This window comes from Ovis aries, chromosome 5, assembly GCF_016772045.2.
Source record: "Ovis aries strain OAR_USU_Benz2616 breed Rambouillet chromosome 5, ARS-UI_Ramb_v3.0, whole genome shotgun sequence".
Lineage (NCBI taxonomy): Eukaryota > Metazoa > Chordata > Mammalia > Artiodactyla > Bovidae > Ovis > Ovis aries.
This window is the reverse complement of record NC_056058.1, coordinates 51,822,843-51,845,018: the sequence shown is the minus strand read 5'-3', so window position 1 is coordinate 51,845,018 and position 22,176 is coordinate 51,822,843. Positions and strand designations below refer to the sequence as shown.

Here is a 22,176-nt window from a genome sequence, read left to right as displayed (position 1 = left end):
AAGAACTTGGACAGGGCTATTTTCAGGATCAAATGGACACACGTGCAAGTGGGCCTGCTATGAAATGTGGAGCGCCAGACACAGGACTATCATCATTATTATTACACATGTTTTTTTCTGAGGCACGAGGGCATTTCTGCAAATCTGAGCAATTCAGAACAGAAGATACAAACTTTCACTAAGGAGTCTGGGCAATCATTCCCCAAACTACTGTTGTTCCTTTAACTCTGAAACTTGAATACATACAGGTTGCTTAAAGCTGCTCACTATTGAGCCAACTTCTCAGCCAGGCCAAGAGATGCCTGTGTGCTAAAAGTGAGCTGGAATTCAAAAGAGAATTTGAATGATTCACAATTTTGCTGTTATTCCAATCCTAATTTGTTTGGAAGGGATGACTTTAAGAGAACCCTGTGGAGTTTCCTTCATTCTGATGAGGAGAATCAGTGTACCAACTTCTCTGCCGAACAATGGAAGTATGAGCTCTCGTAATCTCTAAGCAATGGATTTATGGGGCTCTACCCGATAGCTGAGCAATCTACTTGTCTCACAGAGACTTTCCAAATTAACACAAAAGTGGGGCGGAGGGGCAAGGTTTATTCCATACCCCAAGTGTCCCATTAATTCTGTTCAAATTTACAAACAAATTCTGACTTAGGAATGCCTTAGAAATAAAAGTTATCAGGAAGGCTCTAAGGGGGTCGCAAAGAGTCGGACATGACCGAGCGACTGAACTGTACTGAACTGATATGGCAAATAGGTAACCAATAAGAACCTACTGTATAGCACAGGCAATGTTACTCAATACTCCATAATGAGCTATATGGGAAAAGAATCTTAAAAAGGGTGGATATATGCGTAACAGAGCAGAAACACAACAATGTAAATCAACTAGACTCCAATAAAAATTAATTAAAAAAAAAAACCTAAACATCATCCAAAAAATAAATATATAGGAAAGGAATTTACCATCATTTTATAAGGAGAAAGTAAACAGGCATTGGAGTTATACAGACTTGGGTTCAACTTGGGCAAAAGCCTTAACCCCTCTGAGTTGTTTCCCTTCCATAAATGGGAATCTAACACCTATCCTGCAGAGATACTGAAAAGTTAATGCATATTAAATGCTGAGCACAGAACCTGATAAAGAGTGGGCAGGAGGCACAGTTAGTGTAAAGGACAATAAAAATATCCAAAGTTTGTTGAGTGCTTATCATGCTGTTATTCACATGGATTATCTCAGGACTTGGGCTTTCCTGGTGGCTCAGACAGTAAAGAATCTGCCTGCAATGCAGGAGACTAGGGTTCAATTCCTGGGTAGGGAAGATACCCTGTAGAAGGGAATGGCTACCCACTTCAGTATTCTTGCCTGGAGAATTTCATGGACAGAGGAGCCTGGTGGCGTATAGTCTGTGGGGTGGCAGAGACTTGGACAAAACTGAGCAACTAGCATTTTCACTTTCTTTCAGGATTTACCATTATCCTTGGGGCTTCCCAGGTGGCACTACTGGTAAAGAACCCACCTGCCAACGCAGGAGACACAGGAGACGTGGGTTCAGTCCCTGGGTTGGAAAGACCCCCTGAAGGAGGGCATGGCAACCTACTCCAGTATTCTTGCCTGGAAAATCCCATGGACAGAGGAGCCGGGCGGGCTATAGTCCATGGGGTCACAAAGAGTTGGACACAACAGAAGCAGATGTTAAGTTAAGCATTGTCATCTTATAGGTGAGGCTCATTGAGACGAACTGACTTGTTCAGTGTCACATGGGTGAGTACAGTTGGACTAGGACTTAAGATAGCTTAGCTGGACTGTCTGGGTCTTAATCACCTATGGCCTTTATATCTGTTATTAATTTGAGAGACAAAAGACAAAATGCAAAGATCATAGTTCTGGAGTCTGATGGCTCTGATTTTAGTCACTCACTAGCTCTGTGACTTTGAACAAGTTATGTAACTCTGACCTTCAGCTGCTGCATCTATAAAAACTCCTGGGACTGAGGTGAGGACAGAAGCACCTAACACAGTTTGACACTCAGTGCCCAAAAGCCATGACGGCATCCAGTAAAAAAATACAAGAAGGAAAATAACTGGAAACTCAACAATGAATTATCTGCAGAGGATTTAATTTATAAGTGAAAATTTAATTACTGTTCTTTGCAAAACATCGATCTCAAATGCTTACAGCAATGTTAGAATTTGCTGTTCTTTTCCCCTTGTTGTCTACAAAATTCAAATTTCACTGCTGCCCGCCCGCCCCTCCCTTGGGCCCATCTCGACACTGGAGACCATTGACACTTGTGGGATTTATTCTTAGCCACGTCACATATACATTTTTATACCTTTTCTAATTCCACCTGTAACATGCTTCTGCAATTTACAAGGATTAGAAGCCTCCCCATAATGTGTGTGGTCTACTCTTTATTATGTGCTGTGATCTTTATGGGAGGAAAATTAGGTAATGATGAAGAGTTCCTGGTCTGTAACTGAAAAGTAGTTGAGACAATAAATCAATGACAGAGGCCTGGGATTACAAGACAAAAGAGAAAGGCTTCTAGAGAGAGGAGACTAAGCACTTTTCTGAGACATGGTGCATCAGGGTTTCAAGTAATAAAAAATAACAAGTTATGGGCTTATTTAATCTGAAGAGTGTCTGCTTTGGAGGTGGAGGATTAGGCCTACACATACCAGCTTACACACTGCCCGCTCTTTCTAACAACAGGCTGCAGAGCAGGATTGCTCAGGGTACGGCAAGCCATAAACCTAGTGCCTTTCTTCTGGAAAGCCAGGCAAGTCTTAGCAGGGCTCATTTAATAAAATAGTTAAGAAGCCAAATTCAGAGGCTACAGGCACAGAGAGGTTTTTTAAGGACAGTTGGAAGTCCAATGCCCTGTTGATATCAGCATTTTGGCCCAGAGAACAACAATTTGGAAAGTAGTTTGTGGAGTTTTATTAAAAGTCCCTCAAAAGGAGCCAATTCCATTTAGTAACTGGCCATATATATCGCCGGCCTGGGTAACCCATGGGAGGCTGTGATTTTCCTTATCTCCAAAATGATTCTATTTCCTATTATCTTTGCTGACAGAGAGCAATAGAGTGTAACATAACAAAGCTCCATCGTTACTTGAGAACCATTAAAGAAGCTTCACAATTCAAATATGCTTGGTTTTTCTGGGGCTTTACTGGTGGGGTCGGGGGCGGGGGGAATACACATGTTCAGATCCACAACCTGTGAAACTAAAGAAGAACCGTTTAGATGGCATTAGACACAACAAATAGGAAAAAGGTCTGTGACAGAACCATTCTGGCCCAGTATATAAGTAATTTCAGCTTATTTCTAGACCTAACTGGATAGAACCAAAAAGAAGGTGGCACAGTGGTAAAGAATCCACCTGCCAATGCAGAAGACACAGGAGATGCAGGTTTGATCCCTGGGTCAGGAAGACTCCCTAGAGTAGGAAATGGCACCCACTTCAGTGTTCTTGCTTGGGAAATCCCATGGACAGAGGAACCTGGCAGGTGACAGGCCACTGGGTAGCAAAGAATTGGACAGGACTGAGCACGCATGTAAAAAGAAGGTCCTCAGGGACCAATGTAGGGAAAGGTAATGACAACAACAACAAATCAATGAGCAAATGAAAAAAGCCATGGCCATGAGACATAAGATTAGCTTCCCAAGCAGGCCACAGTGACAGGGGTTATCTCCATGAAATAAAGTGTCCAGGTATTCTTCATCATCATCATCATCGTCCATTCTGCATATCAACAGCTGCTTGAAATACCAAGGAAATGAAATACAATTGCCCAACACTGGTCAGCTGACAGAATCTATTGAAATCAACTGTATTCTATTAATTGATCTACATTTTGTGTACAAACCCCAACAATGAATGCAATAGATGTCAATGCAACCAATATTTTGTTAAAAGCAGATCAAGGCAATTCAGTGGCCCAAATCAACTCAAATCAAGACAATCTTGAAAGAAACACTATCATTTTAATGGAAATGCAAGGTTGTTTAGGACCTGCTGCTTTTACACTAGGTGTTAAGTTAGGCCATCCATATTTGCTCACTCTTTCCCTTGACTATAAGATTAAAAGTTAACAGGTAGGAAAAAGGGGCACTGATCTTTGGGCACTTCTGGAAATTAACAACTCAAAGCTCAACTCTCCTACCTGTTCCAAAGCCAATTGATGAACTGGAAAAAGAATCACAGTAACTTACTTTGTAAAACATCAATAGGCATTAAAAGGGGCAGTACTGATAAAAGCACAAGGTGCCTGGGCACCTGTGCACACCCACGTCCAGCTTCATGTGCAGGAACCTTTTTTAGTGTTACGGCCAAAAGAAACACCATGGACTGCCCAAGAACAAACCAGTCCTATCTTACTAAATATGTGTCAGAAAGTAACAGGAAGATGAAGACATACACATAACCTGAGATTTCACGTTTGACCAAAACTCTGAAAAGGTGCCAGTTTGTTTCTTGACAGGGTTGTTCTTTCTAGACATTTAAATTTTTCAAAGCTGGCAAGGTAACCTTTAAAAAGAGAAATGGAACAAACTTTGTAAGAAATTACGGAATTTCTGGGCTTTCAGGTATCTTGGACAATGACAGCATTCAGTATTTTGAAATCTTAACTAGACGCATATAAATACTGGTAACTTTCACTATAACCCCAAGTATGGGCCTAATTGATGTCTTAAGGTGACAAGGTATGAGCTGTTTGACTTAAAATAATTACCTCAAACAAGCATGGAAACAGCCAATGTCTTTTCCCTCTGAACTTTCAACTCTGAAATCTGACCACAAAAAGAGCCAGACTCTCAAGTCTGTTCTTTAGCTTTCATATAAACCATGCTGAGTACAGGGTATGGAGTTGTTGATGGGAAATGATGCCATGAGCTAGTATTTTCCTTTGGGAAGTCTGGCAAGACAACTCAAATAAAAGCCATTAGGATCCTACCCTAGCCTATAATAAGTAAAGGCTATAGGTTAAAGGTTATCAGAGAAGGCAATGGCATCCCACTTCAGTATTCTTGCCTGGAAAATCCCATGGACAGAGGAGCCTGGTAGGCTGCAGTCCATGGGGTCGAAGAGTCGGACACGACTGAGCGACTTCCCTTTCACTTTTCACTTTCATGCATTGGAGAAGGACATGGCAACCCGCTCCAGTATTCATGCCTGGAGAATCCCAGGATGGGGGAGCCTGGTGGGCTGCCATCTATGGAGTCGCACAGAGTCGGACACGACTGAAGCGACTTAGCAGCAGTAGCATAGGTTAAAGGTTATAGTCTCTTGAGTAAGACTTTTAAAATATATAGCCCCAAGTTTACAACAGTATGATCAACTCTATGGTTTTGTTATTTATCTACCTTTCACCCCTCTACTTGGAATCCCTGAGAGCTCCCATTTTTCTGGAGCAAATGTCAACCTTTTTCCCATAGCTTTCAAGACCCCTGACAGAGGGGCTCAATCCAACTGTCTGGCATCATCTCCAACCACTTGCTAACATACAAGCCAAGATTCTTTCACACCCATGTTGTTGTAATACATACGAGTTGATTAATGTTGATTAATTGATTAATGTTCTTCTGGAAGGCTGTCCCCACTGTTTCCACTGTTGCTCTGCCTAGAAAACCTCTACCTATCTGTCAGAGGCCCATACAAGATGAATGAAATTATTTATCCTCAGTGGTACCATATAATTTAGTCATTTGATTGAATGTCACTTAGCAAACCGTATTATGGTAAGTTATATATCCTGAGAAAACAAGAAAGCCATTGGAAAAAAGATCTTGTCTCATTTATCTTTGGTTAACAGATGTTCAATAAATGCCATCGTTAGAGATTAACAAGAATAGATTTTAGTAGCTTGAGTTGTGAAAGGAGTCCTAAGTTCAACCTTAGTTCCTCTCCTAACAAGTTGTTTCTTCAACTCTCTGGACTTCAGGTTCAAAATTTAAAAAAGAGAGCTAACAATATTGGCCTTATAATGTTGCCATGGAAAGTAAATGATACGATAAATATATGGCTGCTTACCACAATGTCTTGTGAACAATAAGCTGTAAGTAAAAGTTAGCTATTAATATCACTATTCTTATTACTGCAAGACTTTTTATGTACATTAAAAAGGCCCATTACCTTTAACTGAGCAAATAAATCAGTATGTATTACCAGCATGGAAAAAGAACAAGTACCATGAACATTCATGCATAATCTGTATCTTCTAGCTTTTTTCTCTCTGCTTTCACTTACTGCGGAATATCTATTTGGTACAAATTGTTCCAAACATTGCTCCCCTACCCAGGGCTGCGCAGGAAGTGAACAACAAAGTTTCTGGAGCATCACCACAAGGTATGTAGTTAGTGAACTTAATCTGACCAAACCATGTCTGTGAGAAACACATCATGAAGGCTCCCACGAACAAGAAACAGGTTAAGTTCTCGAGATGAGATGATGATGCTAAGCAGGAGATGTTTCTAGACAAATAGGTCTTGTCTTGAGGCTGTGCAGATGTGCCAGAGATAACATAAAGGAGTCCAGAAATTCATTTTAATTTTTAACCCTTTGTCTGAATGTCTAGTGTTAATCCTCAGTAAACAACGAGAGAGTGGGACGTGGAAAGGGTGGGGGACAGTAGAGAGGCAAGGTCCTATGCACGAAAAAATATGTTTAATAAGGAAAAAAAAACTGAGCTTTCTCGTCAGGAGAAAATTCTCCCTCTCTTCTAAATGTCAATTTTAAAGACAAAGCTGTTTTCCATTTTAGACATTAATGAGTCAGTACTCCATACCGAGGCTCACAAAGGGTATGTGAAGACTGAACGTGCCACTGTTACCAAATGTTGGATGCTCCCTGGCCATGTAAAAACAGCAATACTGAGGAGAAACAGAAGAGCATTTTCCATACGACATGCTGAGGAGTTGCAGCACTAATAAGAAAAGGAAGCTACATGCGAACCTGCCAGTGACGGGGAGTGAGGCATTCTGGGAGATGGTCTGCAAAGACAGCAGCCCACAACTGCTCCCACATCTGTGTGGGCACACTGCTCTTCCCATGGTGGGGCAGGGTGGGGGTTCCCTTTCCTGCCCCTTCAGTGTGGCTGGACTTGTTTCTTTGACCAAGAGAATCCAGTCAAAGCAACACTTTGTCTATTCTGTTCTAGGCCTAGAACTTCTGAGGCCTTGCGGCTTCTGTGCTTGTCCTTTTGAAAGTTTGGCCTAGACTATTAAACAATGATAGAGCAGGTGAAGAAAAAGGACAAGTGGAGGAGGACCAAAGTGTCCCAGCAACAGGTGGCACCAAGGTCCCAGACACGTGGAATAAGGCCATCTTGGATCTACCAGCTGCACTAAAACCACTCGGGCAGATATTATACAGAACACAGGTGAGCCCTCCCCAAAGTTCTGGTACACAGAATTGTGAGCAAAAAAATTATTGCTATTTTATGTCACTAGGTCTGCAGATGATCTGTTACAAAGCGATAATCAAAAGACACATCTTATGGTTCCCCCCACCAAGTGGCTCCAACAAGGTTAGGTGCCTGGGTTTCTATACCCTTTCTCTGTGCTGTCTTCCAATATTTATTCCTGGGCCCCTCTCAATTTTGTTCCAAGGCACAAACTACACATCCTATATAAAATGCCCATAACAACATGGGAGAGGGTATTATGCCACTAACTGGGGGGACATACACTTAAGATCTGTATGACGGCTTGTTTCAAGCAAGAGGACATATGCTATCAGATGCCTGTTGGGGGATAGATTGAAATGATGCTGTTAGACAGCACTTCTTCATCTGGTGTTTCAGGATTTTGTGCAACTTCTGACAACAAAGTTAGAAAAGTGGTCACTCAAGAGATTTGTGTGTGTGTTTATGCTTCTAGAAAATTATAGCCAAGCCTAAGGGCTTCCCTCATAGCTCAGTTGGTAGAGAATCTGCCTGCAATGCAGGAGACCTGGGTTCAATCCCTGGGTTGGGAAGATCCCCTGGAGAAGGAAATGGCAACCCACTCCAGTAGTCTTGCCTAGAGAATCCCGTAGACAAAGGAGCCTGGCAGGCTACAGTCAGTGGGGTCCAAGAGATTGACACCACTTAGCAACTAAACCACCACCACCACCAAGGGAATGCTCATTAAATACTGTTAACTAACATCTCCATATTGTGAATTTTAAAGAAAGATGACAATATTTATCTGAGGACAAAGTCTGTTGATGAATAAAATTGAATTCCTTTGGCAGTAAATTCATCAAAAGCATTGTCTCCAAAGCTAAGGGCTCTCAGAGCATGAGTTCCTTGAGGTGAACATCAGAGGCTTCCAAAGGAGACTAACACAGCATCTGCTGACTTTATACCAGACCAGGCCTGAAGCAACATTTGCAAAGGAGTCAAGCTGCCTTAGTCTGAGTTGTTCTTATCCGAAAGGCAAGCCTGATGAATGTTAAAGACTTTCTCCCCAGAATCATGTACAAACACAGGTCTTGCATATAGCTTTGGCCCATCACAGACCCCAGGTTAAAAACCTCTATCAGGGTGGCATGGGAGCTCCCTCAGGACTGGAGACACACACTCCACAGTAGCCTTCATCCCAAGAATGTTTCTACTGACACTCCTGCACCGGCTCCCACAGGAACATAAATCTCACTGTGATTCATCCCACTCTCTGGCAGAAACTAATGAAAAAGAACATACAATAAAGCACTGCAATGCTCTTTTAATATGTGCCTCACCAGATACACAGTAGAGAGGAGCATAATTTATAATCCAACATATCAGATGAGTATTTGCACCAGTTCCTGCCCATATACTTGCAGGCCTGGCCCTGAATTTCATATTTCATTTCTATTTCTGCATTTTGTGCTCAAGTGGGATGGTGCTTATTGACACAAGTCTCAATAATGTTATTAGCAGTATCCAATCTTTTTCCTATCATGTTACTTTTTAATGTTTCCTGGCTTTGAAGGCCCAAAGACACCAAAAATTACTACAGTTCAAAACCTACTAGATGCTGCCTGCTATAAGCTCAGACATGAAACATAATCAAAGTACTTACTCCTTAGAGCTCTGTCTCAATATTTAATATTATTTATTTGAGAAAATATTATGTTTAAAAAGTATTATTTTGAGCAAGGGGGCACATGTGATACTCATAGATGTGTTTATGCTCTATCTTCAGATAATCTGTTCAGACTGCTGAAAAGAATAGTTTACAGTTAGTGACACTTCTTGTTAGATTCGTGGCTAAGACCTTTAATAAATCACCTTATCTCACCCCTATAACAAACCAACTAAAGGGATGTGGCCCACTGGCTGATTGGTCATCAAACGTCTTTCCCTTTCCTCTGCATGGTTAGGGGCTTTCCCAGTCTTCCTTGCAGTGAGCAGTGGCCACATCACTGAGTTCTGGCCAATGGAAAGCGGAAGAGAATAAGGAAAGCATCCTCTGGGTTTGGCCCACATAATCTTACACAATCTACCATGCCCTCTCGGTTCCCTCACCAAACGGCTGATTGCAGAGATCTGCAGAGCAGAAGGCAGAACTACAGGAGAGAAGGAACCTGGATTGCTGAATCACTGTGTAGGATCCAGCCAACAGAATACCCACAGTGAACCGGTATGTGAGGAAGACAGAGATTACTATTGTCCTGAGTCACTGATTTGGGGGTTATTTGTCACGGCAGTCACACTGTACTGAAAGTATTTTTATGAGCATAGAGAGGTTGAGTAATCTGTTCATGGTCACACAGCTGACAAGAGGTAATAAATTTACATCCAAGTGGTTTGCTTTTAGAAATCATGCTATTAACTTGTTTAGAAACATGTTATTCAATTATATTTCCTTTTTACAAGTTCATTTTAATCCTACAGAACATAATCATCTATACCTGACTTACTATATATGAAGGAAGTGACTGGACAAAGTCCAAAGGTTGAGACAGAGAGAAGATAATTTCTTCAAGTAAATTATCTGACCTCAGATCCTTTTATTAACCATGTAAGAAAAAAGCAATGTTGTCTACACAATTTTCCAGGATACCTCAATTACTCCATGAAAGTCTATATTCAGAGGTTCTTTAGTAGTTACTAATGCTGCATAATAACTTACCCCTCCCCCCAACTTAGTGGCTTAAAATATTTAATATCTCTCCAACTTTCAGTGGGTCAGGAATTCAGGAGAGGCTTAGCTCAGTGGTCTCTTATGAGGCTGTACTAAAGGTGTTGGTTGGGGCCACATCATATGAAAGCATGACCAGGGCTGGAGGAGTCACTTTCAAAATAACAGACTCACATGGCTGGCATGCTGGTCTGGCTGTTGGCAGGCAGCCTCACTTTCTCTCCACTGGCCTGTGTGATCATCCTCACAACATGTGGCTTGCTTCCCCCAGAGTGAGAAAATCCAGACCATGGCAAATGCTACCAGGTCTCAGGACTGGTCTCCAAAGTCAAGTCCATTACCGTCACAGTTTCTCATTATCAATTCCTACTGATCACACTGGGATCAGTATTGATCCCTTATTCACAGTTGGACGAGAACATACAAGGGGCTGAATACCAGGAAACAAGGGTCACCGGGAGCCAGTCTGGAGGCCAGCTACCACCCATTCACCCAACATGCATGTACTAAGCACATACTGAAGAACTATGGGAACAAAATGGCCCAAATTTGTCTGCTTTCATGATACATATGTTCTAGAAGAGGTGAGAAAGGCAACAGATGTAATCTACAAGTAAATTATATACAGTATACTAGAAAATGCTAAGTGCTGCGGAGAGAGAGAAAGCACCCTCAGGGGCAGGGGGAGTGCTGGAGTTGGGGCTGTCTACAGTTTCACACAGAGAGATATGGGTGGGCCTCAGTCAGGCTTGAAGGAGGAAGAGTGTTCCAGGCACCACAAACAGCAGTCGCAGAGGCCTTGAGGTGTGAGTGTGTGCCGTGGGCAAGGAACAGTGAGGCGGTCAAAGTGGCTGTAGGCAGGAGCTGGAGGAGAGGGCTGCAGGAGATGACATGAGGCAAGTAGCAGAGGGGAGAGTAGAGGCCGTGGAGGACATTCCAGGCTCCTATAAGAGCTCTGAGTTTCACTCTGAAATGTGAAGACACTGGACAGTTCTTAGCAGACAACTGATATGATGTGATCTAACACTAAAAACATCTCATTCTGGTGGCTGACACCAGAACAGACAGGCCAATGGTGGAGGGAAGGAAACAAATTAGGAGGTTCCTGTATAAACCCAGACAAGAGCTGATGATGGCTTATGGTATTGTGTTGTCAGTGCAGGTGGTTAGTGGTCAGATGCTAGATTCATTTGGCAGGTAATCTAGCACAATTAATTCACCATTCTAGGTAAAGTTTTTATTTAGGATTTCATTATATCTCAGCACCTTGGACTGTCAAATGGTGCCCTAGGGGGCCTTGCAGATGCTGAGAAAATTCATAGGGATTTGCTACCAGAAACTGAGGTGGGACTGATGGGTGCATGCTGCTTTCTGTCCCCGAAGCCCAGTTTTTAAGGGCAGCTGTGCTGACATACATCATTAGGCAGGGGTGAGGGTAACCCTCTTAAGACAGACTAGAAACTTCAGTGCCCTAAAGGAAAAAAACTGAGCATGCACCCACCCACATACACAGTGTAAAACAATACAGCATTTATAAAATTATAAGGAAACTATATTAGGAAAAATATTTGCAATGCACATGAAAATCGTCTACTATCCCTAATATTTAAAAACTCAAAAATTCATAGGAAAGAAAAAGTAAAAAAATGGCTAAAAGCCATGAAGTAGTACCTCCTTCATCAGATAGTTGTGAGGTTAAAAGGACAACATACATAAAGTGCTTAGCGCAGTTCCTATTACAAAAGAAATGCTCATTATGTTGCCCACTGCTACCACCACCACAACAACCACCGTAGTCACTGCTGCCACCCCAAGATGACTATCACCACCACCATCAGCAACTTCGTCAGTGTCACCACAGCGTAAGGGCCACCAGTAACGCAAACCTGAGTCAACCCTGTAGGCCAGTTCTAACTCAGCTCTCCCCACATAAATTCTCCACTTGCAATGACAAACAATATATTACCTTTTCATGATTTTCTATTAGGATCTCAACGACTATGTTCTGAAACTTGATATCCATTATGGCTGCTACAGTTTCTTCCTGAGGACGCAGCAGGGTGGGTCCAAACACCACGCCGAGGTTTGCCACTGTCATCAAATTCTGCTTGTGGTTGTTAGCAACACTGAGAGGAAGCAAAAGAAATGGCACAAATGAGAGAAATAAAATGACAGACAACTGACTTCCTATACCCATCTCATCTTCAGACACCTCCTCTGGTAGGAGCCAGACCTAGGAGTCTGGAGCCCAAAGCCAGACCTCGCTGCTGGAGTCCAAAGAGAGACTTTTTTACTCATAGTTTCATCTACCAAAGTTTCAGAAATCTCCAGTGTTAGGCTATTTTGCTATTTCATGATATGCCACTCTTTACAATTCCCATTTTGCCTAAAAGAAACCAATAACCAACCAACCAACCAAAATGGCCTGCCTTCCAAAATATGAACCTTTGCACATTTGAATCCTTGTTCTGCAAATCCAGGTTAACTGGTAATCCCTCTTAGTTACAACTTTTATCCTTGGCTGCTGCTTAAACCACTGTGATCATTAGCATTTTCTCTAGTGCAAATATAAAAACTCCTGACGGCTTTAATACATTTGCAAACACAGCCCAAAATAGATCTAATTTTTTTAAATGAGTAGATCTGTCAGGAAATTCAGCACTTTAGGCTCAAAGCATTTAAGTCCCATCACATCAGACACGTGGCTTGTATTAAGCCAGACACGTGGCATGAACAGAAATAAAAACACGTCCACATATATAGCTGTTTATATTATCACTTATACTCAAAATCCAAGAAATACGCAGGGCCAGGAATATCAGGTCTGAGTAAGCTTCTAACCACATATGCATATTTTTGTATAATCAACTAATCAAAACATATATCTGAAATCCACACCCAGGTCACCATGACCTAGTCATAAAACTTCATTGTTCATTTGCTAGCCCCACGTATAAAAATATACAAAGTTATCTATTGACAACAAGTTAAGTTAGAAGTTAAGGCCATTCAATATTGTTAAGAAAATATTAGGGGCTTCCCTAAATCACCTGTTGGAAGAAGGAAACTATTCATTACTAGAAACTAGAGAGAAATTGGGCAGTGGTAGCAGTTTGCACAGACATACCTCCCTAGCATTTAGTGCTATTTATACAGAGGTTTTTTTTTTTTTTTTCATACAATTCTATAAATGTTTGCACTGTTTCTCTTGGATACTTCTATTTTGTAGGAGAAAAAAGAGATTTGACTGCTTTAAGTATTGGTTTCAAAACTGAGCCTTTACTGAATACTATATTAACTGATTTTATCACCAGAAACGTATTTTTCTTTCATTTTCTAGGGCTAAAAGTCTAATTTCATAAAAAACTCCTCCTCTGAAAGCAATGGTTACATCTGTGAAGCCTGACTGTGGAACAGCCCAATAAAGAAGGGAATTTGCTTTTTTATTGCTAAGCAACACCTGTAGCATCTGCCACTGATGCTTTGTCCTATTTCTGGTCTACATAAGACTATTTTCATTTCCTGAGATCTAGCTGAATTTCCGGATATTACTTAGTTTTCCATTCTACCTAGAACTGTATCAGTTTTCTAGTCTGAAAGTGTTAAAGCAGATAGTTAAGGTTTTACCTGGCGAAGGGGAAATGATTTGGTTCTGAGTCTCAGTTAGAATCACCATGTCTGCATATTTACAAGTTGCTTGTAACACCACCACTTTCAACATCAGCTCCTTTGTGCAGGAAGTGAATTCCATGCTCTTATATTTCCCCTGCCAAATGAGCCAAGTCAGTAGACTTACCCTCTTGTCACAAAAGTCCCTTGTGTATATGAATCAACAAGCTATTTATATATGAAAGCACTTTTAAATTGTAGACCAATATAAAAATATAGGGTTTGGATAATGATCACTTTCACCATCACACTTCTCAACAGGGCATCTGGCTAAAGCAACTGCATCTTAACAGGGCTCTCAGACTAGACTCTCTGGGTTCAGCTGCGTCCCGCCTGCCCCCACCAGCTTCTGTCTGCCAATTCAGCACCACTCAAGTCAGTCCTCTGTTGAAAACTACAATGGCTTCACGCCTCGCTTGGTCGCTAGGAGAGAACACAGTGACACAGTGTATGTTCAGGAATGCTTCCACGGTTGGAATGTCCTGATAATGGTGACTATAAACCGTTGATGGGCTCCATTGTTTCTCATGTCAAACTCCTATAACCTAGCACAGCTTTTTCCAACTCACTTCTAAGCCTTCTGCCTCCTCCCAGATCTGGTCCTGGGAAAAGGGACTTAATGTTTAAGCTTTGGATTCCTCATCTTTTAAAAACAGGGTGAGTTTCATTTCTAATCTACTTCATGACGTTGCTATGAAGATTAAATGGATATAAGGTGGGAAATGCAGTGATGATGATTCTATTAATCATTCACTACCCATCTTCTGTCTACTTTCATATCTATCTGCCTTTGTCAGTCCTCGCCCTGGAATGTCCTCTTACCCTTCCTTTCTTTGCTTGGCAAACTGCTGATCTGCAAGGCACAGTTCCAATGGTGCCCTTTCTTTCCAAAGTCTCTGACTAGTCTCTTCCCAATCCTCCACCACTTGATGAAGGCAGGCGTGTTGGCCCTGGATTTATTACAAGTTATTAGTGTTTCAACTGTTGCCTTAGGATAGAGACTGTTTTTATTTTAGTTGGTAACACCAGTGCTGAGAGCAGTGCCTGGCTCAGGAGAAACACAACAAATGTTCTCTGTGGTGTTAAAAGATGATGGGAGTTTCTGAGTAGACATTAAACAATTATTCACAACCTAGCTACTTACTTCGAAAACCTCAAACTATTACTGATGATTTTGGGGGAATGTATCTCAACTTTTCAAAGTCTAGAACTGTGTTCCACTGCTTAGATTTAATTAATGAGCAACAGTTACTCTGATTTGTAGACCCCAGTGACCCAAAGGCATTTGGAAAAAAAGTATGGTAACTGTGAATAAGCATTTGTGAATATAAATAAGCTTGAGGCTACCTAACATAATTCATTTCTTTTTTAATGATCCATTTTATTTTAGAACTTACAACACACTGATGTAACTCATAAACTTTTGGGGAAACAGGCTGCACCTTTTACGACTAACTACCATTATCTTCTGGTACACTGAAGCAACAAATTGATCTATCATTTGATTATTACTGCTCACAACTTGGTATAGCTATGTTCATTACTCAAGAATGAATTATTAATGGCTGGAGATCACTTTGCATTCCAGAAAGAAAGGCACAGACCTCAGCCTCTTGCTGGCACCAGCCATCCATTACAGCTTGATGCATTTACCTGTGTGTGGGAGGCAGGCTGGCAGAGTGCTGGGGAGCCTGGTCTAGTTGAGGCCACGGGGCTCATTCATTAGTGAGGTCTATAAAATATGGAGAACTTGCTTTCTGGGCTGGTAACTGAGGTGCTTGAGCTCTTCCTCACAGCCCAGAATGTCACACTGAGTCTTGACTTAAAATCCACACACAAAAGTCTCTTGGGCATGACTGCACACTCCACCACGGGAGTCTTTGATAGGCCTTGCCTAGGTCCACAGGGACTCCTCTGTGAGCCTTCTTACATTACTGCCAGTTCTACAGACTTCCTTTGCAGGCAGAAGAGAAACAGCTCCACATGTGATTTTAACCTGGGAAAGGCCTGCTTCCTTTTGTGACCCATAAGAGTTTGCCATGACGGCTGAGAAACAGGGCATCTATCTCCTGAGGGACGTGACTTCAGGGCAATTGGTGGGGGTCAACACCCCATGTTCCCTGTAGTTCCCTCAGGAATTATGGTTAATGAGGAAAGAGCACATTCCAAGGAACATGGCAATGGCAAAGGGGCCTCTTGCTACATTTGCTGCCAGGGAAAATGGATGAGGGCTCTGGATTGGTCTGACATCTTTTGAGAGGCAGAAGATTACTTCCAGATGAAGATGGTGATGGGGGAGCATGAGGAGGAGAGAAATAGGAGCCAACTATTTTGGGGCCAGAAATGCAGAGACGCCCATGCTGTCTTAAGGATCACATCTGTTTTTCTAGCGTTTAAACGAGAGTCGGAGCTCTGGAAGTGCTGAGTAGTACTTTATAACTACAGACTGGTCCTGATGTACCAACAATACCTAAGCCTGTTGCTAGGTTTGCAAACAGGTTTCATCTGGAGGCCTGCAGTGCTGTGTCATGGAGTAGGCAAGCTGCAACCTGGCTCCATAGGACACAATACGTTGGCAGAGCAGCACTATCTGCGATGGACCGGATGGGTGGAGGTTCCAGCACAGCAACACCATCTGCCTTGCTTTGTTTGTTTGCTTCAGCTTCCAGTGTTAAGAAATGATAACTTAGACTTGTAAGGTGTTTTAGAGTTTACAAAGAGCTCTGCAACACGTTTTTATGTTTGCTTGAACTTCATATACTATGTCTAGAACAGTAGCTCTCAAACCTTCTGACAAGGACCCATGGTAGGAAATAGATTTCCCCATGTAACATTTCACTAGCACATACATACATATATATACACACAGAGAGAGGTACACACACATACACACATGCATATCAGAAACACAAGTCTCAGAAATAGTGTGATAACTTCTGTTAGTTTTGATTCTACTCATTTTCCTATCTACTAAATCAATTTCACAACTCACTAATGTGTCATGACTTACAGTTTGAAAAGCTTCCTTCTATAGGTAAAGAGTACAAATATCATGTCCAATTTGTAAATACAGAGAAATAAAGGCTAAGGGAGACAGTAAAGTACAGGGGGTGGAGTCAGACAGAGAGTCCCAGCAGGATGAGAGTAGGCAGGTCGCCTGGCTTCTCTAAACCCCTTTCTTCACCTGTAAAACATGAGCAACAACATCTGCTTCATAAAGTTTGTCACTGTTCAGTCACTAAGTCACGCTCGACTCTTTAAGGCCGATAAAGTAAAACTCGGTGAATTGACCTCTTGGATTGAAACAATGGCTTAATAAATGACAGCTGGTATTGTCCACAGGGGCAGTCAAGACAGTGGTGATGACAATGTGGAAGCAGCAGAAAGTGCCAATTTAAAGTCACACTGTAAGTTGGTGGTGTCACCCGGTGTCACATTCAGGAATCTCTAGTGGCCTCCTTCTACCTGGGGCAAGGAACCTGTGTCTTCCACCTGTATTTCAAGGGCTAATTTTTTCTTCTGGTTATTCTGTGTTCTTTTCATTGCTACTTTAAAAAAAATTATGATATACTTCAAATCTACAAATAAATTCAAAATATATTGTTACTTAATTTCTATTATTTCCCTATAAGCAACTCTGGGCATGACAGGTTCAGAGCCTCATTGGAAACTATAGCAAAACTCACCACACTCAGGCCTTCCAAGGGTTAGGCCTGCCTGGCAAGTCCTCCCCTAACCATCCAAAGCTCACCTGTCTGCAAGGCCAGCTCTAGACACCCGTCTGACAGGAGGCCACACAGAACTCTCTCCTCTAAGTGATTATGTTCCCAACCAATCCATGGAACATTTCTACACTGACTGCTTCCCTTCTCATGAGCATCTCAGGACTGTGAGCTGGATCTGGATCTTGAAGTGAGTCCCCTGCAGCACACAGGCAGGGACTGGGAAGGCCTCAGGTTACCAATTAGGAAAGTCACTGTGTGAGTGGGCACTCAAGCTGCAGTAAATATCACTTATTTCTCTACCATCCTCTCAGGGTTAGAGAAGCTCCATGCCCTGGGGCCAAGAAGGAGTAGCCAGAAATGAAGTTGCTAGAACTATACATTTTTTGTGGTCACCCAAGGCAAGTTAAGTTTCGAGGGTTGTCACTGTGGTTCCTTCCACCAGCTTAAAATTCATCTTTAGTACGGAGTGGGGAAATGGTGAGGGGAATCCCCACCACCACTGGCCATGCGTTTTCTACTAATTCAGACTGTGTGTGTATGATGCCTGGATACCACCTGAACTTAGTGAGACGGGAACAGTCTGGATGGTGCTCAGGAGGCCTCTGCCAAGGAAACCCATCAGAGCCATAAATACAGCTTTGCTGGGCTGTACCGATGGCTGGCACCAGAATGAGAGTTTAAAATAAACTTTTCCATGTACTGACTGGGGTCATGTTCACCAACCATATTTAACATCTCTCTGGGAATGGCTATCCAGTGAGAAGCCAGATTTGAAACTTTGAAACACTAAGGGTTTATGATGCACACTTTTACAGTGCAATCTTCAAGAGAAAGCCTTGAGACAAGTAGGTAACACTATTACTGTCATTTTACAGATGAGGAAACTGAAGCACTGAAAAGTTAAGTAATTTGCTTGAGGTCACACTTTAATGAAGGACAGAACCAGGAAAGGAACTCAAGGTGGCTGCAGAGCCCATAATCTTCACTTCAGCACTCTGCTGCGCCCACACAAGTAAGGGTCAGTTCAGCTAGGCTAAAAGACACTCTTCTTTTTCCCACTCAGAAAATCCAACCACAAATGAATATATTGAGGCTGCAGCATGTGGGAGAAAAAGCAATGGTTACAACAGAGAAAAAAAATAAAAGCTTCTCCCTTGATTTACCACCCAAATTACTAAACTGGAAGAAGCGGGAAAAAAGCAAGAGAGAAAGAGAAAAAGGAGAAGAGCCTATGACAGTGGTATCAGACTGAACACCATTTCTACTCCCTTCTTGCAGTGAAAATGGCTTCTTGCTTCACAAAAACATGAACGTGGCAAAATGCCCCTCGTACCTGATAGCATTCCATTTGTAGTTGGCTGGCAGAGTCAGATCGAAAGAGTGAACACTTTGAGAGAGAATAATGAATTAAAAGGAAAAAAGGAGGAATGGCTAAATGGATGGTTTCCAAAGCAGCCCCTCCCCACCCCCCAAGACAATTATGGCCGTACATGCATCCTTGCAGGCTGCTCTGCTTTCATCCAAAAGTTCTGTGAATAGCAACAATGTCTTCTCTACTTTCAGTGAAATGTATAATCTATATTTCAGATGGGTAAGCATCACTGCTAAGATGGTAAATATTGACCAATATGATACACATCAGGGCTTCCCTGATAGCTCAGTTGGTAAAGAATCTGCCTGCAATGCAGGAGACCCTGGTTTGATTCCTGGGTCAGGAAGATCCACTGGAGAAGGGAAAGGCTACCCACTCCAGTATTCTGGCCTAGAGAATTCCATGGACTGTATAGTCTATGGGGTTGCAAAGAATTGGACACAACTGATTGACTTTCACTTACACTTTTAATGTACGTCAACTTTAATGCCCAATTACAGAGGCCCATTTGGTGCTGAAAATTCTTTAGAGAAAAGGAAAAGGGATTCGGGTGAATTTTAAAAAGTCACTATACCTTTTGGCATATAGCCTATGTGCAACCAACTCTATTTCTACTCTGGTCTCCTCCAATCCAATTCCACTACCTATTTAAAATCCACCAAAGGTTTCTGTTTTAAATTTCAAGTTGAAAACCCTTGGCCTTCAAGATCCTGCCTGATCTAGACCTTCCTTCATCATCTCTCCCTTAGCTCATGGATCCCTGGGCTGCAACTCTAGTTAGGCCTGGGTGCCTTCCTTTCTAATGTCTATCCCCCGATCAGGGAAGCTCTGCAGTTCCTCTTGATCTGGCTCCCTTCTGACTCATCACTCTCTTTTCCCAAAGAGTCTCTCCTGGATACCCCAAGCCAGGTCAGATGCCTCATTACAACTCTTAATTCTGCAATTCTCCTTCCTAGCACTTAGTGAATTATGTCATTATTCATGGAATTATCATTGTCTGTCTCCTCCACTTACTAGAAGTTCCAAGAAAACTGGGATGGCATTATCCTCCCTTATTGCTCCATCGCCAGGGCTTAGCACAGAGTTTGCCTGTATTAGGCATTGGGGGAAAAAGGAACACATGCATGCTTTAGGAGGTCACCTTCCTTTGAGGTTATCAAGGCTCAGCTGCACTAATTCAATTAAATTCAATTCAGTTGCTCAGCCATGTCTGACTCTTTGCAACCTCATGTACCACAGCACGCCAGGCCTCCCTGTCCATCACCAACTCCCTAAATGCCTGGTTTAAGCTGTCATGTAATCTACTAATGTCTTGCTACCTTTGCCAAGGGGGGACAGCAGTCAGGGGAGTGGTCAGAGCAGCTTACTGCGACACTGACAGCATGTAACAAACCAGTGGCTCTCCTTGGCCACAGTGCTAATCTGGAAGGTACGAAGGCCATAAATACTCGTAGGGTATAATTACCATTATTACATGATTGCTCTAATATGCACTATAAAATACAGCATGAGTTCACAATGTTATATCAGGCTCTTTTCAATACACTTAAACCTTCTAGGACAGTGTCTCCTGTGGGGGAAAAAAAAATCTCACTTTGCCTTTTCTTATCCCTTTCTGCAATTTCATTATTTCCTTCCTGCCTTAGATTTTGACCCACAGAGATGTTATGGGGAGGGAGGTGGGAGGGGGTTCATGTTTGGGAACACATGTAAGAATTAAAGATTTAAATAAAAAAAAAAAAAGATTATCATCAACAATAACAGCTACTGACACTGACCAAGCACTTACTGTGAGACAAGTATTAAGCACTCCATTGATTAACTCATTTTATCTTGACAATAACCCTATGAGGTAAGTTCCATTACTGCCCCCACATAAAGAAGCTAAGGCTCAGAAAATCCAGAAATTTGTCTAAGGTCACATACTGGGGGCTACCACATACTGGTGGCTCAGTGGTAAAGCACCCACCTTCCAGTGCAGGAGACATAGATGTGATCCCTAGGTCAGGAATATCCCCTGGAGAAGGAAATGGCAACCCACTCCAGTATTCTTGCCTGGGAAACCCCACGGACAGAGAAGCCTGATGGGTTATAGTCCATGGGGTCACAAAGAGTAGGACACGACTCAGCAACTAAACAATACCACCACATACTGAATAAGTCATACGGTGGGAATTTGATGCCAGGCAGTCTGCAGTCCAGAGCTACTGCTACTAAATGCTCTCTGGTACAATGCAATGCGGGTGTATATGTGTGTATGAGATATAATATATACAGTATATGGTCTGTCATTTTTATCTCACTTGCCTCTCTTCTTTTCTACATAGCCTAGCCTTAAAGAGAACATGGGTAAAAGGAGAACCAGATTATTTTTAAAAGGATGTTTTGAAAGCAAACAAGAATATTAGGTTCATCTCTGCCCATCAACAGTATAAAATCCCTAGGCTTCTCTTCTGGGAGAAAACTAATCTGGGTCATGGGAATTACTGGCCCCCTCCAGAATAGGCCAAGTTTCATTAACAACAAGAATTATACTTTTTCTGCTAAGCTGTCTACTTTTCCTAATTAGTCACTGTCATTTAGAGACTAACAATAGGCTAACCTGCATTCTACTTGCCCTGCATGGTCTCAGCTACTTGGTATCCAAATAGTTCTGTGCAGATGGAAGGCATATCCCTTCAGTCTAGGGGTTAATGGGTGGGCTTCCCCTCTCTGGCCCTGGCTAGATGAGCCTCTGGCCTGCAGCTGTATTCTTGGACTCAGTCCACAGGCCCAGATGAAGAAGCATAGCACTGTCATACAGAAAGACCTGCAGAGAAGCTGGCCCAGGGAACCCTGCTTCCTGGAAAATTACTTAACTATTTCAAATTATATAATAATCCATTCTCAAGTTCAGTGTTGTTATCATTTTCAAAGCATTTTACAGTTTTTAAAGTCCTTTCACATTATCACTGACTGACATATTTTGAGGCTTATGTTCTCCAGTCTGGAGAGAGATGCCAGAGCACAGAGGAGGCATATTAGATGCTCCTGTGTGTGCCAACCTGATGCCACCAAGCACTGTGAACAGATCAGTCTCTGCTGATGGTGATGTTTCCTTCAGTGGTTCACCTGCCACCATTAGGTGAGCACTGTCCCAAAAGGCAGGCCCTGGAGAAACTGCCTTAGGACCTTACACTGCCTATCATGCACAAGGGACTGCTTTAAGTGCTAGGGATAAGGCCATGAAGAAGATGGATGATCCAACCCATAAATTCCCTGCTTTAAATGCGTATATTCTTTTGTGGTCAAACAGA

The 22,176-nt window shown here is 42.2% G+C and overlaps 1 protein-coding gene across 4 annotated transcripts in view; it reads right to left on the bottom strand.

Annotated features, from left to right (window-relative positions):
• ARHGAP26 (Rho GTPase activating protein 26) overlaps positions 1-22,176 on the bottom strand; it is a 482,086-nt gene that overhangs the window by 98,174 nt on the left and 361,736 nt on the right. For all 4 annotated transcript variants that reach the window (XM_004008912.6, XM_012178663.5, XM_004008913.6 and 1 more), the window contains exon 18: positions 12,081-12,240. In XM_004008912.6, the coding sequence (XP_004008961.1) occupies positions 12,081-12,240 (160 nt within the window). The remainder of the gene's footprint in view (positions 1-12,080; positions 12,241-22,176) is intronic.